We start from the raw sequence: 16,738 nt of genomic DNA, 5'->3' as shown, positions 1-16,738 counted from the left end.
TATGTTGCTTCCATCCCTTAATTTTGATTTATAGAATAATCTTATTTTTAGCTTATTATTAAAATTTGTGCTGTATATTCAAGAGTTAAATCCTTTTGGATATACACTACTGTAAGTTTCTTTAAAATTTTCTCCTCTCTTCCCGTGTATGTGTTAAAAATATTTAATATTCTCAAAAGAAAAAATAGTGAGTTAATCCCACATTGAAAAATGAGTGTGAGTTAAAAGAGGTTTAAAGTCTGTGCTGTATATTCAAGAGTTAGGTCCTTTTGGATATACACCGTAAGTTTTTTTAAAACCTTCTCCCTCTTCCCGTGTGTGTTAAAAATATTTAGTATTTAAAAAAAAAATGATTATTAAGCATGTGTTGATATAAATTTGATGATATATTGTTTTATTTATTTTATTATTTAATTTTATTTAAATTAAAAAAATGTTTTCATATTTTCTTTAGCACATAATTCTTGATAGATGATCTCTCTATATCTATTTTTTGGAACAAAAACACCACTGTTTACCCTCCAAATTTTTCATCTCAATTTTTTAGATTAGAATTACTAAAGTGCTTTTCTACAAATAGAGAACATTGTAGTTTTTAGTATTTATACTTCAAATGTTTTTTTTTTCTATTATAATGATAAGGTATTAAATAAAAAAATATTAAAAGATGCGTAGTTGTTAAAAAAAAATAAAGAACGAATGAAGAAATAATATTTAAATAAGATGAAAAAAAAATAGAGAATTTATTAAAAAGTATATTTAAAAAAATAGGTTAGTAAAAACTAAATACTACTGTTTACCGTTTAAATAGTACAAAAATTTAGAAAGCAATTTTGGTGGGTGAGTGTAAGTGTATAACATTACATGATATAAATAAATATAATCCGAAAAAGATTTCAGATCAGATCTACACTAATGACTTCGTTAACTCTGCACTGACCCTTTGCCCTTCCCTTCGGATGTTAATATTATATAAATAAATAAATAGCGAATAACACATTTCAGTTCAGATCTCCTAAATCCTAATTTCATCTCTGCACTCTCCCTTCTCATCTCATCAGGTTCCTCTCTTTCTCTCTCTCTCTCTCTCTCACTATAAGCTTAAAAGCTTTTGTAGATTTTTTATTCCCTTTATGTTTGGTTGGCGAGAAAATTCTAGATAGGAACAAAAAGGAAGTGATTCAATTTGAAATCTACTCTCTCATTTTACTTTCATGTTTGTTAATTGCTTTCCCTCTCTCTCTCTCTCTCTCTCTCTCTCTCTCTCTCTCTCTTATATATGAATTTAATCGATTACATTTTTTTCTCGGCAACCAAGCATGTACGGTCAACGTCTCTTTTCATTGTTTGCCAGAGTTGAAGTTGTTGAATTAGCGTTACATGTTCGTTTTTCAGGATTGCATTGTTTTGTTCGTGATCTGAATTGAGACACTAAGAATTGCCTTGTATAGTGCTTGTAGCCACATATTCTTTTTCTTTCTATATAAATATATATATATCTTTTCCTACATGATTTTTTCTTAGCAACCAATCAGATGAGTTATTTTCTTTCGATTTCTCATTCTATGCTTAAAGCTCATTTTAGTTTTTGTTTGGAATTTTAACTTTAGATCTGATGGTTTTGTCATCAGCTACAATTGAATACATAATGGCAGTAGTAGCAAGTCATTTAGGGTCTGTTTGGTTGGGATATTTTAGAGATGATGGAAAATGAGGGAGAGTTAGAGATTTTCGTCCTTTTTTGTACTAATGAAAACTAGGATGGGTGGCCAAATGGCATCATCTTGTCTTCTCTATGAGGAGAACTCATGAATGGGTAGCATTTTCCATCCATGCCCACATAATTTAATTGGTCCACTTGGAAGAGTATAGAGGAAGGAAAATAGGGAGAGAGAGAGAGAGCACAATTGCCCCTGATGTGATCCTTATACATATATTTTTTATTTATTTGTTTATAATTCAATTGTTACAGGTGGGGGAGGGGGGATTTGAATCCTTTTTCTCCTTATAAAGGAGACTGGGCAATGCCATTGAGCTTTAGGGCTCTTGGCAATATCATTTGTTAATACGATATATTATTGTAATAAAATTTTAAGCACTATGAATAATAAGTTTCTTATATAATGAGTTATACTAAAAATTAACACAAAATTAGTATTTCTTTCCTTCATTTTCCCCTTCAAATAAACAAAGATATGTTATATACATCTTTTATGCTCCCACTTTTCTATCCCCTCTACCAAACACTCATGAAGGAAAACAAGAATCTTTCTTTCATTCTAGTTTTCTATACTCCCTTTATGTATCCCCACATTTTTCCATTAAAGTGTTACTTAGGAATGACTTTTCAAGAAAATATTAAACTGTTATTCCTTAAATGATTTCTTTTAGGAGTGAAACATATTTTGTAAGGAATAAGCATATACTAAATGCTTTGTCTTTTTTACTAAAAAATATATATATATATATATATATATATATTTAACTTTTCAGAAAACCAAAATAAACTATACTATGGCATCAATTTTTTATTTTCTTGATTGAAAAATAATGTCTAATGGGTATTTTTATCTAAACGAGATTAACTATTGCCCTTTAAACAAAAATTCCTGGCTCCACCACTTCTTGATAGCATAGAGTTGCTTGTTGATATGGTTTGTGAGGCCTGATGGTTGTGCCTCTGGGCTGGAGAAAGTTTGAGGGGATGGTCATGAAACATATTGGTCAAATATTTATTACAAAAAAAATTGATGAATATGTTAGAATTTGTAAACTATCAACTTACATCTTGATTTGTTTATTTTTCATTTTCTTCCCTATAAAATTTTGAAATTCAGTTGAATCATTGTGAATTAAAGGAAAAAAAAAATCTTTACTTCGGTTATATAAATCAAATAAACTCAACTTGGCCACAATCCCAAATAAATGGGTTGGCCACAACTCAGCTATATCCTGTCCCTGTCATGGTTATTTCTGAATGCTTTTATGTAGCTGGTCTCAAGCCCAAACAAAGGAGGAGGATTGCACATGTTTCACACTCAGCTTAACACTTAGTTACTTATTATGAATATGAACACAACTTTGCTTATATGACATTATATATCACTTTTCTTTCTTTTTTTCAATGTCTAAACAAAGCATGTCATGTTCTATGGTTATTCTACAGTGAAGTGGCTTGTATTTTACTTCTTGATATCAATTAACGAGTCCATTGTGCTTATTTGAGGCAGTTAAGAAATGGAGAAATCTTGTACTCTGCTCGTTCACTTTGACAAAGGAACGCCTGCAATTGCAAATGAGATTAGGGAAGCTCTCGAAGGCAATGATGTGCCTGCAAAAATTGATGCAATGAAGAAAGCAGTCATGCTTTTATTGAATGGCGAAACCTTGCCTCAGCTTTTCATTACAATTGTTAGATATGTTTTACCCTCTGAGGATCACACAATCCAAAAACTACTGCTGCTTTATTTGGAGATTATTGATAAAACCGATGCAAAGGGAAGGGTCTTGCCTGAAATGATTTTAATATGCCAAAATTTGAGGAACAACCTCCAGCACCCGAATGAGTATATTCGTGGTGTAACTTTGAGGTTTCTTTGCCGCTTGAATGAGACAGAAATAATTGAGCCATTAATTCCGTCTGTTTTGCAAAATTTGGAGCATCGGCACCCGTTTATTAGGAGGAATGCTATATTAGCTGTGATGTCGATCTATAAGCTTCCACATGGTGAGCAGCTTTTAGTTGATGCACCTGAAATGATCGAGAAGGTTCTTTCAACAGAGCAGGATCAATCGGCCAAGCGGAATGCCTTTCTTATGCTATTTACTTGTGCCCAGGATCATGCGGTTAATTACCTGTTGACCCATGTTGACAGGGTCTTGGAATGGGGCGAATTGCTTCAGATGGTTGTGTTGGAGTTGATCCGAAAGGTGTGCAGAACAAATCGACGTGAGAAGGGGAAGTACATTAAGATCATTATATCCTTATTGAATGCTCCTTCGACCGCAGTTGTTTTTGAATGTGCCGGAACTCTCGTTTCTTTGTCATCTGCTCCCACTGCCATTAGAGCTGCTGCAAACACTTATTGTCAGCTTCTTCTTTCTCAAAGTGACCACAATGTGAAGCTTATTGTGCTTGATCAGCTGAATGAGCTCAAGTCTTCTCATAGGGATATTATGGTTGATTTGATCATGGATGTGCTTAGGGCAATTTCTAGCCCAAATCTTGACATCCGGAGGAAGACACTTGACATTGTTCTTGAACTTATTACTCCCCGGAACATCAATGAGGTGATTCTTACTTTGAAGAAGGAAGTTGTTAAAACACAGGGTGGAGAGCTTGAGAAGAATGGTGAATACAGGCAGATTCTTATTCAAGCCATTCATTCTTGTGCAATTAAGTTCCCAGAAGTTGCAAGTACAGTAGTACATATGTTGATGGATTTCTTGGGAGACAGCAATGTTGGTTCAGCTGTTGATGTTGTTATTTTTGTTCGAGAGATAATTGAAACCAACCCTAAACTAAGGGTTTCAATAATAACTAGACTATTGGACACTTTCTACCAGATCCGAGCTGCACGTGTCTGTTCATGTGCTCTCTGGATCATTGGAGAGTATTGCCTGTCACTCTCTGAAGTTGAGAGTGGCATTGCAACCATTAAACAGTGTCTTGGAGAGCTACCTTTTTACTCAGTTTCAGAAGAAGGGGAAGATACTGATTCTTCAAAGAAGGCTCAGCAAGTAAACTCCATTGCTGTTTCTTCCAGAAGACCAGCTGTTCTTTCTGATGGCACCTATGCTACACAGAGTGCTGCCTCTGAAACTGCTTTTTCCCCTCCTACCCTTGTTCAAGGATCCTTGGCATCTGGGAATCTGAGATCCCTGCTTCTCACTGGTGACTTTTTCCTTGGGGCAGTTGTGGCTTGCACGCTGACAAAGCTTATTCTAAGATTGGAAGAGGTCCAGCCATCTAAAGTTGAAGTGAATAAGGCATCTTCACAGGCATTGTTGATCATGGTCTCCATGCTGCAATTAGGACAATCTTTGGTTCTTCAGCACCCAATTGACAATGACTCTTATGATAGGATTGTCCTCTGCATAAGATTGTTATGCAATACTGGTGATGAGATTAGAAAAATATGGTTGCAATCTTGCCGCCAGAGTTTTGTTAAAATGCTCTCAGAAAAACAATTACAGGAAACAGAGGAAATTAAAGCGAAGGCTCAGATTTCTCATGCACAACCAGATGACCTAATCAACTTCTACCATTTAAAGAGCAGGAAGGTAAAAAATTCCTGCATTGATTGTGAAGTTTTGTTGAACATCTTCTGCTGTTTTTCTTGTCATTTATTTGCTGTGTTGATCGATTCATTGTGGATATTTTATAACTTGAGTTCCCAGGTGTTGTTTGGATTTTGGTTTGGGTCTTAGCATAAATATAAAAGGTTGAGGCCAGTGTATTTTCTACTACGATTTGTAATTTTGGCTGAAGCCAGTCTATTCCTAATGATCTTGGGTAATTTTGAACAAGTCCAGAAACTTGTTAGTGCAACCCTGTTGGGCCAGCTCTTATGTATTTTCTCTCTTTCTTTCTTTCTTCCTTTTCTTTTGCCAGTTTTTAAAAATCTCCTTTGTATATGTTTTTTTAATAAAATAAATTTTATTGGTTTTGGGGCCAGAGAGTTCTGGGATATTGGTTTTGCCCTTTTTGGGGTTTAGTGGATGATGCCTAGAGAGGTGATAGACTGACTAGCTTGTTGGCAATGCCGATTTTGGAAACTTCAGAACAATAAGATCTGGAAGGGCATCCCTCATTGCTTGATGTGGTGCCTTTGGCGGGAAAGATATGCTAGAAACTTTGAGGGGTGTGAGTGGAAAATTTTAGTCCTGAATTTGAATTTTCTCAGAACTTCATTTGAGTAGTTGCCAGTGTCATGATGCTTCTCCTTTTCAAACTTATTTGAATTTATTGATCATTGTAATTATAGAGCTTAGTTGTGATCATCTGGAGTGCATCCTGTGTACTTGAAGGGAGGGAGCACAATAATTGTATATTTGAGGATTTAGATCTTTCAGGGGACCAACTCACTTCTAGTGATTCCATTCCAATGTTTTTAGACTCTCTTCTCTTGTAAATAATTTCCTTTTTCTCTGTTTCCTTTTTCTGTTGTTTGTACATAATTATTTTGTCTACTTCATCCTTCTGAATGTAGTCATCCTTTTTTATCAAATTTTTTTTTCCTTGCCTATAATTATAAAAAAAAAAAAATTTAGTGTATTCTCAACATGTGGACCATTTCCTTCCAATTTTTTTTTTTTTTTTTTCAGGCGATATTAACAGAGTTTGGTATTTAGTATTAGATGCTTAAAATTTAAGGGGGTCTTTCTTTTCTTGGTAGAAATATTCTTCCCTATCTATTTAGCTAATCTGATTCCTGTGAGTCTATCGGTGTTTTTGAATTATCATGGCCGTATATCAATGTCCTAACAACATGTAACTGCCAGGGTATGAGCCAACTGGAGCTAGAAGATGAGGTCCAAGATGATTTAAAGCGTGCAACTGGAGAGTTCATTAAGGAGGGGGATGATGCAAATAAGCTTAACCGCATTCTCCAACTCACTGGATTTAGTGATCCAGTGTATGCTGAAGCATATGTGACTGTTCACCATTATGATATTGTCCTTGATGTTACTGTTATTAATCGAACTAAGGAGACCTTACAGAATTTGTGCCTGGAGTTAGCAACCATGGGTGATCTTAAACTTGTTGATCGTCCACAGAATTATACACTAGCTCCTGAATCTAGCAAACAAATAAAGGCCAATATCAAGGTTTCCTCGACTGAGACTGGAGTCATATTTGGGAACATTGTTTATGAGACTTCAAATGTGCATGAGCGAACAGTTGTTGTCCTCAATGACATTCATGTAGACATAATGGACTACATCTCTCCTGCAGTTTGTAGTGATTCTGCTTTTAGAACCATGTGGGCAGAGTTTGAGTGGGAAAACAAGGTATGCATTAAATTCCTTTTTTTAACTTATGCTGTAATGCTGTAAATATTCTGCATACTTAATGCAGTTATTGGGACTGAAAATGAACTCTTTACTAAAAATTTGTGAAGGTGTGTTTATTTGCAGCTCTTTCAGCAAATCAATTCAACCTGAATCAGTTGCATTATATGTGTGCATGTGTGCTTTTTTCCTTTTTGCTTGGTAGTTTGTTACCATTTCTATAAGTTACATGTATCTTGCGAAAGGATTTTTTTTAATCCAATATGAACTGAAATGTTTTCAAACTAGTCTCACATCTATTGAATGTCCTTGATTATTTCTATTAAAACCAAACCTGCCCTTCTCCCACATGTTTATGATTTGATCTTGAATCTCTCACGACCTTTGGTCCCATGTTTCGCTTGGAAATTAACCAGCCTCTACATTAGCAAATGTGAAACAATGTTGAAGCAAAGCCATTATAGTTGTGAAAACCCATTGTTCTAACAATTTGAGATTGATGCCAAAGATTTGTAATTTGTAATTTTTTTTTTCTTGATGCGAAGGATTTATTCTAGATTCAACTGCTAAATTTATGACATTTATGACACAATCATTCTTGCTTTACTATTTTGTTTATTCCATGATATTAGGCTTTTTGATAAGTGTCACAATATTAGGTTAAAATAGGTTCCACAATATTAGGTTAAATGGAGAAAAAGGGCTGTATTAGCTTTTTGCTTCATGGTCAGGAGGTTACAGTTATGATGTATGAGCATTAGGCCTCCAATAATCTATGCGCACATGTGATTGTTCGATCAAGAATGAAAGTGCATTTGAATGTGTTATGCTGCAGGTTGCTGTCAACACTGTAATTCAAGAAGAGAAGGAATTCCTTGACCATATTATCAAATCAACCAACATGAAGTGCCTCACTGCACCGTAAGTTATTTCTCCTTGTTTCTTAGCTAAAATATTCCTTCTCAATTACTTTTCTTACTGTCAATGAAGTTAATGCATGTGTTATGTGCTGGTTTAGAGATATCAAATTCAACATATAGGTTGAAATGCAAATAGTTGCCATTTTCAAAGATGTTGGGAACATAAGTAGTTAACTTAATTCCTCACTCTGGTGTGACTGGTCATGGCTTTAGTGCTTCACATTAACATTACCACTGTCTTTGCTAAGAAATGGTTGGAAGTGGCAAGATTTTTCTAGGAAGAAAGATGGCAATTATTGTCTTGTTAATGATCTATAGCTCAAATGACACTTCTTTCTCCCATAATAATTTTCTAGAGGGTGAGGTCAGTTGCCCATCAAGGGTGAAAAGCCCGGTTTTGGCAGATGGAGTCAATTGCCCATAGGATTTTGATTAACAGTGAGAATTGTTGTACAATATGCTCTGCGACGTGCAACTAATTTGAGTAAAGTTGTCCTGTGTTATAAAAAAAAATTAAAAATTAAAAAAAAAAAAGAAAAAGAAAAAGAAAAAAAGAATAATGGTCTAGAGGGTGAGTTCATGGTTTTAGACCCTCCGGGTGTGCATTACCATTAAGAAAAAATAAAGAATGTAAACATAATCCACAATGAACTTCTGCAAATAATCCTTGGATGAACGTCATAAAACATGCTTTGCATAATTACAGCTCATTACATTTGCCAATGAGCTCTAGATCAAAGGCACCTCCTCCCCATCAATAATAAGTTTAGGATGTGACCATGGGTTGAATCATAGATCAGCCTCCCCAAGCAAAATTCCCTGGCTTCCCCACTGCACTAGGTGCATGGAACATGCTGATAAAAATTACAGTGAAAAATGACAAAACATACCTACAATGCTTGTGGTACTGCAGCCTATGATTAGTAATTCAACCTCACTTTTTCAATCAATATGCATGATGAGTATAATATGAGATAAAGTTACATTTATTAGACTACTACCGAACATATGGTCAGGCTTGCATTGGGTTTGTCTGACCTCCAAAGGTGCTCAAGCCAATTTAGGTCTCATGAATTTGTGTCCAATGAAATCTGAGCTTTTTTTTCTTATTTTTGAGCCCTAGCTTATCCCTTGGTTGGGTAGAATTGGCTTTGGGTTCCCACTGAAAGTTGCAGCCCTCCTATCTCAATGGTTAAAGAAAGTTCGATCAAATAAAATCAAAACAATAAAAAGGGAATGAAAAGCCAAAAACCAGAATGAAAGCCTATAATGTTTTCATGGAAAAAAGTGCTCAAATTGCTTTTAAGTGCTGTCCAGAGACAATTTTCCATATGCGCTATTTTTCTCCTTCTCAGTAATAATATCCCTTCATATCCTATCAATCTATTTTTCCTACAATCTTTTCTTTGGTGGTTGAGTTTCAGGTCTGCACTAGATGGTGAGTGTGGGTTCCTGGCAGCCAACTTGTATGCTAAGAGTGTGTTTGGAGAGGATGCTTTGGTGAATGTGAGCATAGAGAAGCAGGCAGATGGTAAGCTGAGTGGCTACATCAGGATAAGAAGCAAGACCCAAGGCATTGCTCTCAGTTTGGGGGATAAGATTACTCTCAAGCAGAAGGGTGGAAGTTAATGCAGTCAACATTAGTGTCACCTTTCTGTGTCATCACTGGTATTTATGTTACTCTTCTAAGAGGGCCAAGATTTGTTCCTTTTATTTCTTCCTAATCTCTGATTTTGTATCTGTAATTGTGATTTTTGTAGGTTCTTGCTCTCAGTGTAGAAGGATTATGTCTGGCCTTCAGTTTTCATCACATCATCATTTTTGTAGCTATACCAAAATACTTTTAAGCAGTTGCAGCAACAATTGCAGCATTTCTTTTGAGTTCCCTCTAGACAGGAGTTTTGCTCGGAATATTCTTTTTCTATTTCTCCATAAAAATTTAATTGTAGCTAGTTTGTAACTTAAAGGTCGATTCACAATATTGTACAAACTATTACAATAGTTTATTACTATAAACCGATTTCTACCCCGGCTCTTGTATTGGTATTTTCAACCAATTGTGTGTGGATAAAAACTTGAAAGTTACTAGTAATGTTAAGCAATGTCTACATGCTGTTCCAAGTAGCCTCGCGTGATCAGGCATAGTAAGTACTAAAACCAATCACCATTGCCTCTCCCATAACCGTAACGACACGGCAAGCCATGTGAAAAGCTCTATTCTTCGCTACTCCTTTTGCCTTTCCTTTCAGGAATTTTCTTCTTTTAGTGATTTGTAGCCAGTTTTGCATCTCACGTTTGAATTCCACTAAAAGTAGGAAAAATAGGAAAGAAAACCCAGTTACGTATGAGTAGTCTGGAGCGGTTACAATTTTAAAATTTGTGAGTAGAAGATATAAAATGTGTGTCTATATATATATATATATATATATATTAATTTGTGAGTAAAAATTTTAAAATGGTTGAAAATTTGTGAGTATTTTGTAGAATTTGAAAAATAGGTAACAAAGTATTGATACCCATTTTTGCGACACATTTTTCTACAAGCCCGATTCAACCAAGCCCAACTTCCTTATGGGTTCAATTCATGTATTATATTATATTTTATTCTTTTAAGCATGGCCCAAGCCCATGCGACTTATTGGGGGAAATTGAGGAATTGTGATTTGGAGGGTATGGGACGGTTCCTTTCGGACCTTTTGCATGAGCCCAGCCCACGCATGCTACCAACTTGGCAAGGGACGCTGGTAGCACTTCAGGCTCATGGAGGAGGTCTTGTATCCAAAATTTCCACCCCAAAACCGTTTTTATACTCTGGGTGACTGTGACCCAAAGTTTCTACCCAAACCTTTTTTTTTTCCTTTAAACATAGTTGGCTCCCATTGGCCAACTTCATGCTAGCCCTCACTTAGGTGAGCCTCCCAATGGTCTGAAATTTCTTACCAAAGGCAACCAATTAAAAAAAACCCACTTTATTTCCAAAATCATGCTAAAAGCATACAAAACTCTTCCCTAAACAAAAGTTACCCAAGCCAAAACACCAAAATAGTATCATAGGGGATAAAAACCTCTTCCACTACTCAAAAACCAATCAAGAGCAACACCCCAAACTCTATATAAAACTCTCTCTTCAGCTCATTAAAAAGGGGGCCACATTCTACCTATAGACCTGAAATTTCAGAGCCAAAACTCATTCAGCCAGTCAACATCCTCAGAATTCTGAACCTTAGGGGTGGAAATATGGGTAAAGGGGAACCTTCCCTCCCTTCCTCACAACCTCCCTCAATTTCCTCTTCTCGATGACTGTGGGTCAAAGTTTTAGACCTATTGAACCATGTTTTCCCTATAGAGCTGAAACTTGAGAGCAAAAATTCACTGAGCCGGTAAACATTCTCACAATTCCGAACCTTAGGGTTGGAAATAGGGATACAGGGGAACCTTCCCTCTCTTCCTCACAACCTCCCTCATTTTCCTCTTCTCAGTGACTGTGGGTAGAAGTTTCAGACCTATTATGTTTTTATACTTTTCTACACTTTTGTTTTTAGCATTTTGATTTTCTCTTGTAAAAGCACCATTAGCCTTTTGTTCATTATACATTTGGAATTTTGGGCTTGATTCTCCACAATAAACACTTCTAAAGAACCCAATGGGAGATTTGAGTCATTCTCACGTTTTTGTCCCTTGTCGCAAAACGTCCCCGACACAGAGTAAATAGAATAGATAAACACAAAACATGTTTAATTGATTCTGGCCTCTGTTAATAGTAAGCAACATAGGCTCTCTCTTTTTTTCTTTTTTTTAATTAAAAGATTATTTGTATTTCTATATTGCATCAACTATTCCTTCTTTATATTTTTATATACTTAATGACCATTTGAAATTTATATTTATTCTAGTGTAGAATAATGTTTCAAGTTTGGACTCCAAAAGAGAGTTAAGAAAAATCTTTGTAAAGAAATATAAGCTTCTGTAAATAAAATAAATAAAAAGAAAAAAAAGAAAGAGAAACATACAAACATGTGAGGAAGAAAACATAAAAAAGATTGATTATTAAGAAAATTACCTATGCTTATAACTCAAAGAGAAATAGAAGGAAGGGAAGAGAAGACATTTATTTATGGTTTTTTTTTTTTTGTTGAGGAATAGACATTTATTTATGTTTTTGGTTTGTAGCTCAAAAAAAGAAGAAGATATATAGTAGTACCTAAATTTATGGATGAGAAGTTATAGTAACAGTTTTATAATAGAAGTGTCTTTTTTTTTTCTTTTTTAATTCAAAATAAAGAAGAAGAGAATTGAAAAAATAAAAACAAAACACAAAAAATAAAAAGAGAGATTGGGTGTAAGGAAACCACAGATTCAAAAAAAAAAAAAAAAAAAAGAAAAGAAAAAAGAAACAGTTAAGACTTGATAAAGGTAAAAAAAAAAAAAATGAAGACATGGCTTAGTGAATGAAGGAAAATAGGGAGTTGGAATAGAGAATTGTCCTATTTTGTAGGTAATGATTTAGTGGGAGTTAAAAATGTATTTTTACTGAAGTGCCTTTTAGTTTTGTCTTTACTTAAACTTGAGGATGTAGGGGTATTTTGACCAATGAAATTTCCATCTCAAACAAAGAAAACTCCTTAAATACTAGTATTTAAAAAGTCTTTTTTTTTTAAATATTCAAAATAAAGAAGAAGAGAATTGAAAAATAAATAAAAACAAAAAAAAAGGGTGAGATTAGGTGTAAGGAAACCACATATTCAAAAAAAGAAAAAAAAAAGTTATTAAGACTTGATAATGGCTACCAAAAAAAAAAAAAAGATTTGGGCTTAGTGATTGAAGGAAAATGGGGAGTTGGAATAGAAAATAATCTTATTTTGTAGGAAATATTTAGTGGGAGTTGGAGATGTAATTTTAACGGAGTGCCCTTTAGTTTTGTCTTTACTTAAACTTGAAAATGTAGGAGTATTTTAACCAACGAAATGTCCATCTCAAACAAAGAAAACTCCTTAAATATTAGTATTTAAAAAGTCTTTTTTTTTTTTCAAAAAATATTCAAAATAAAGAAGAAGAGAATTGAAAAAATAAAAACAAAACAAAATAAAATAAAAACAAAAAAGTGAGATTGGGGTAAGGAAACCACATATTCAAAAAAAAGGGGGGGGGGGGAAGAAACTGTTAAGACTTGATAAAGGTTGAAAGTTTGGATTTGTGTTAAAAACACAAGAACTATTTAGACCTCAAATTAAAAAATTACGGCTCGGTTGATTTTACTCTAACTTAAATTAAGTGCGGAATAAAGTAAATACGAGCGAACAAACAAAACAACTACTCTAAGCCATATTCATTAAAGCACAACAGTAAAATGAAAGCTAAAAGAGTAAGGAAGAGAGATGCAAACACAAGATAACACTCCAATGTGTTGTCGAAGAGGAATCCAAAAAACTCGGCGAAAAACCTCTCCGCTGCCCTCCAAGTAGTAAATCGATCTACTAGACAACAAGTTGGGATACACGAATAGCAAAAGACCCTTCAAGCCTAGTCTACCCAGTGCATCTAAGCCCCCCAAGCTCCTACTCTAACAAGGCTTCTGGAAATCGTGTCTTGTTTAACTTTCCGGATCCCGCAATGCGCTTGATTGCATCCGCCAAAGTTTGGCTTCTTCCAATGCTTACCAGCAGCACCAAAAAACTCACTAAACACTCAGTATGAGTGTGGTAAGTGTTTGAGTTATCAACTTCTCAAAGATTTAGAAATGAAGAGGTAGGAGTAGAGGAAAACCACAATGGATGGTGTGTAGAATTGTGGGTATGATAATCTCACACTCTCAAGGGTTTAAGGCTAGGGTTTTCTCTTCTGAAAAGCTCTCTACTCAATATGTGGGTAATGATGGTATATATAGTGTGTATGAGGATGTAGTGGAACAGATAGGACAAAATAGCAGAACAGACTGTTTCGTGGGTATCTCGCGGGAAAGCCATACCCACTAAACACTCACGAAAACCAGTTGTCACCGTCTGTCATGACTCTTCGCATTCCAGTCATGTGCAAGACACATTCATCACTTCGCAAGATGCTTAGTCGTGAGCTACCCGCAAAAACTCTTGTATCTTCAAATGCTTGAGTCTTCACACTCTCTCTTTCTATCACACAACCCTTATAATAAAAACCCACAATAAATACAGGTTATAAAAGATTGAATAAAATTACAATCAAATTTGGCATGAAATTAAAGTCAACACAAAATAGTTGTAAATCACAACTTTACAAAGGTCACAAAAAAAAAAAAAATGAAGATGTGGGTTTAGTGATTGAAGGAAAATGGGGAGTTGGAATAGAGAATAGCCCTATTTTGTAGGAAATATTTAGTGGGAGTGAGAGATGTATTTTTACAGAAGTGCCTTTTAGTTTTGTCTCTACTTAAACTTAAGGTTGTAGGGGTATTTTTGAACCAACGAAACATTCATCCAGAATTGACAAATCTCCTTAAATAGCAATACAGATAACTATCATTTACCTCCAATAAAATCAGATAATTTATGGGTTCTCTTCACTATGGAGGAGCATGAAGGTGAGAAACAAAAAGATGAGTTGTGGTTGGGAGAGACTAACCTTAGTTTTAGTTAGTATCATTCATTAAATTATGTATCTCATACATCAGATTAACCTCAATTTGATTAACATTAAATAATTTTATTTAATTGATATATACATATAAAAGGCCTCACATAAATCTTTCACTTTAGACCCCAAATTAGGTTGGGCCGGTCTTGGGTAATTCTCATCATTTCTATACAATTTCCATTTATCCCTTTTAGGAACTATATACATACTGACTCTCAAAAAAAAAAAAAATAATAATAATATATATATATATATATATATATACACACACTACTTCTGGATGACATGGTGAGGTTTGGACCACTTCACTATTAGGTGACTTTTTTTGTTTCGTCCAGCATATGTATTCAACTAATGTTTTATTTGACTTGACACTCTGTTTTGTATGACGTGGCTAGAGAATTACGTGAATTTTTTTTTTTTTTCCTTTCTTTTGTCTTGGCATGTGCTGACTGCTGGGTGACTTTGGCTTATTTAGAGTTCGGGTTATAAATTTAAATATGGTCCAAAGTCTCAAACCTTTTTTTTTTTTTTTTTTTAAGAGAGTTTTAACTTATAGTGTTTTGACGATAATTTTTTATTATCAAATCAATATATTAATTAGTTCTCCTCTCTTTTTGTGTACATTAAAAATACTTAGTATTATGGTGTTTTGACGATAATTTTTTATTATCAAATCAAGATATTAATTAGTTCTCCTCTCTTTTTGTGTGCATTAAAAATACTTAGTATTCTTTATAAAAAAAAGACATTAATCAATTTTTGATGTAGACGAAAATTAAACCTCAGATATCTTATTCAACTATCAAAAACTTTATCAATTGAATTAAAAATAAAAGTTGTAGACCATTTCAATTTGAAATCTTAGTCTATCTTAGTTTTATTTTTTTGTTATTCTGGAAAGTAACGCAGCTGAGAAAATTACACAACTATTAACAAAACTGTGTTTTACTTAGAGAACTAACTTCTAATTTTTGAATAGAAGATTCATTTATATTCTCACTCTAAGCAAAGTTTTCTCTATTAAAACAAAGTTTTATCTCTCTCCCCAAACTCTTCAATGACTGCTATATTGATTTATAAAATTATAAATCAGTCATACTTGAGACCCAAAGTTTAATTAATGGTTCTCTATTGTTCTACTTAGTTATTGCTCTGAATAGTGAAATTGAACACTATATTGGTTGGGAAAAAAGAAGAAGCCAAATGGTGTCTTAGCATAATGATATTACATCATGAAGTGGACATTATAAAATCAGTTTGGTAGACTGTAAAGTGGTGTTTAGTATGGAGTAAAGTTTTAGGAATCCCAAGAATGTTGAAAGATTCCTATGTTTGGTTGCAAATCACATAAGAGAATCAAATGCTAGGGCTACCTGAATTCCCACTCAACCCCCTTCTTTTAGGAATGTGAATTCCTTTTAAAACAAGTGGGTATTCAGATTCCCAAGTTTTAAAAAAATTGCATTTGTTATAAATTGACAATTTTACCATTTTTCACTTATCATTTAACCAATAGAGATAAAATATAAAACATAAAACAAGTTATCAATATTTATTCCCTTATTTTTATCTCTTCCCACCACATCAACTTAAATGTAAAAATGAAATAAAATATTTATATCTCTTATTCTAAGAGAGTTTCCACCTATGACATCCGCTTCTGATAATAAAATAAAATATTTATCTTTATTAATAAAACATAATGTCTTGATTTCCATAAAAACAAGAATTTAAATAGTTATTTTTGTATTATACATATCATTTTGAAAATTTAGACTATAGTTTTAATGAACTTTTCATTTTTAGGACATATGTGATTCATGTTAGGAACATATGTCATTTAGATTTGGCTAATCCTTTGATAAATCGCATTTTACTTGTAATTGGCTAAATCTAGGATGTTTTTAATATTTCAAGGAATAAGAGTTCAAGTCCAAGTATTGGAGCCATGCAAATCTGTCTAAGAAACAAGTGAAGAAGTGCTAAATTTTAAAGCTCGACAGATAACATTTACTGAGGTTTAAAAGGCATTTTAGCATTTATCGAGATTTATGAAAATCAGTTTTTCAGATCTGATTTCACTCCAATCTGTGTGTACATGTTTAGGCTTTCTTTTCTCACAACCCTAAACATATATAAGGATTATTTTAAGGGCCGTCAAAGGTGGCATAATTGCACGAGTGTGGAGCAAAGTG

The 16,738-nt window shown here is 33.9% G+C and overlaps 1 protein-coding gene across 1 annotated transcript; it reads left to right on the top strand.

Annotated features, from left to right (window-relative positions):
* Window positions 1–886: 886 nt before the first annotated feature.
* LOC142624448 (coatomer subunit beta-1) lies at window positions 887–9,963 on the top strand. The gene is made up of 6 exons (XM_075798016.1): window positions 887–1,061; window positions 3,231–5,283; window positions 6,505–7,014; window positions 7,850–7,935; window positions 9,359–9,602; window positions 9,695–9,963. The coding sequence occupies exons 2-5, from the start codon at window positions 3,238–3,240 to the stop codon at window positions 9,561–9,563; spliced, it is 2,847 nt and encodes a 948-aa protein (XP_075654131.1). The 5' UTR covers window positions 887–1,061; window positions 3,231–3,237; the 3' UTR covers window positions 9,564–9,602; window positions 9,695–9,963.
* The last annotated feature ends 6,775 nt before the right edge of the window (window positions 9,964–16,738 follow it).

The sequence above is a fragment of the Castanea sativa genome, chromosome 2 (genome assembly GCF_040712315.1).
Source record: "Castanea sativa cultivar Marrone di Chiusa Pesio chromosome 2, ASM4071231v1".
In the NCBI taxonomy this organism is placed as follows: domain Eukaryota; kingdom Viridiplantae; phylum Streptophyta; class Magnoliopsida; order Fagales; family Fagaceae; genus Castanea; species Castanea sativa.
Note: the sequence above shows the minus strand (reverse complement) of the source record. Positions and strands in the feature narration are given on the sequence as shown.

Coding starts and splice junctions, on each gene's coding strand:
- LOC142624448 (XM_075798016.1), top strand. CDS start 3,238: ATGGAGAAATCTTGTACTCTGCTCGTTCACTTTGACAAAGGAACGCCT. Junction 5,284..6,504: donor ACCATTTAAAGAGCAGGAAG/GTAAAAAATTCC, acceptor TGTAACTGCCAG/GGTATGAGCCAACTGGAGCT. Junction 7,936..9,358: donor ATGAAGTGCCTCACTGCACC/GTAAGTTATTTC, acceptor GTTGAGTTTCAG/GTCTGCACTAGATGGTGAGT.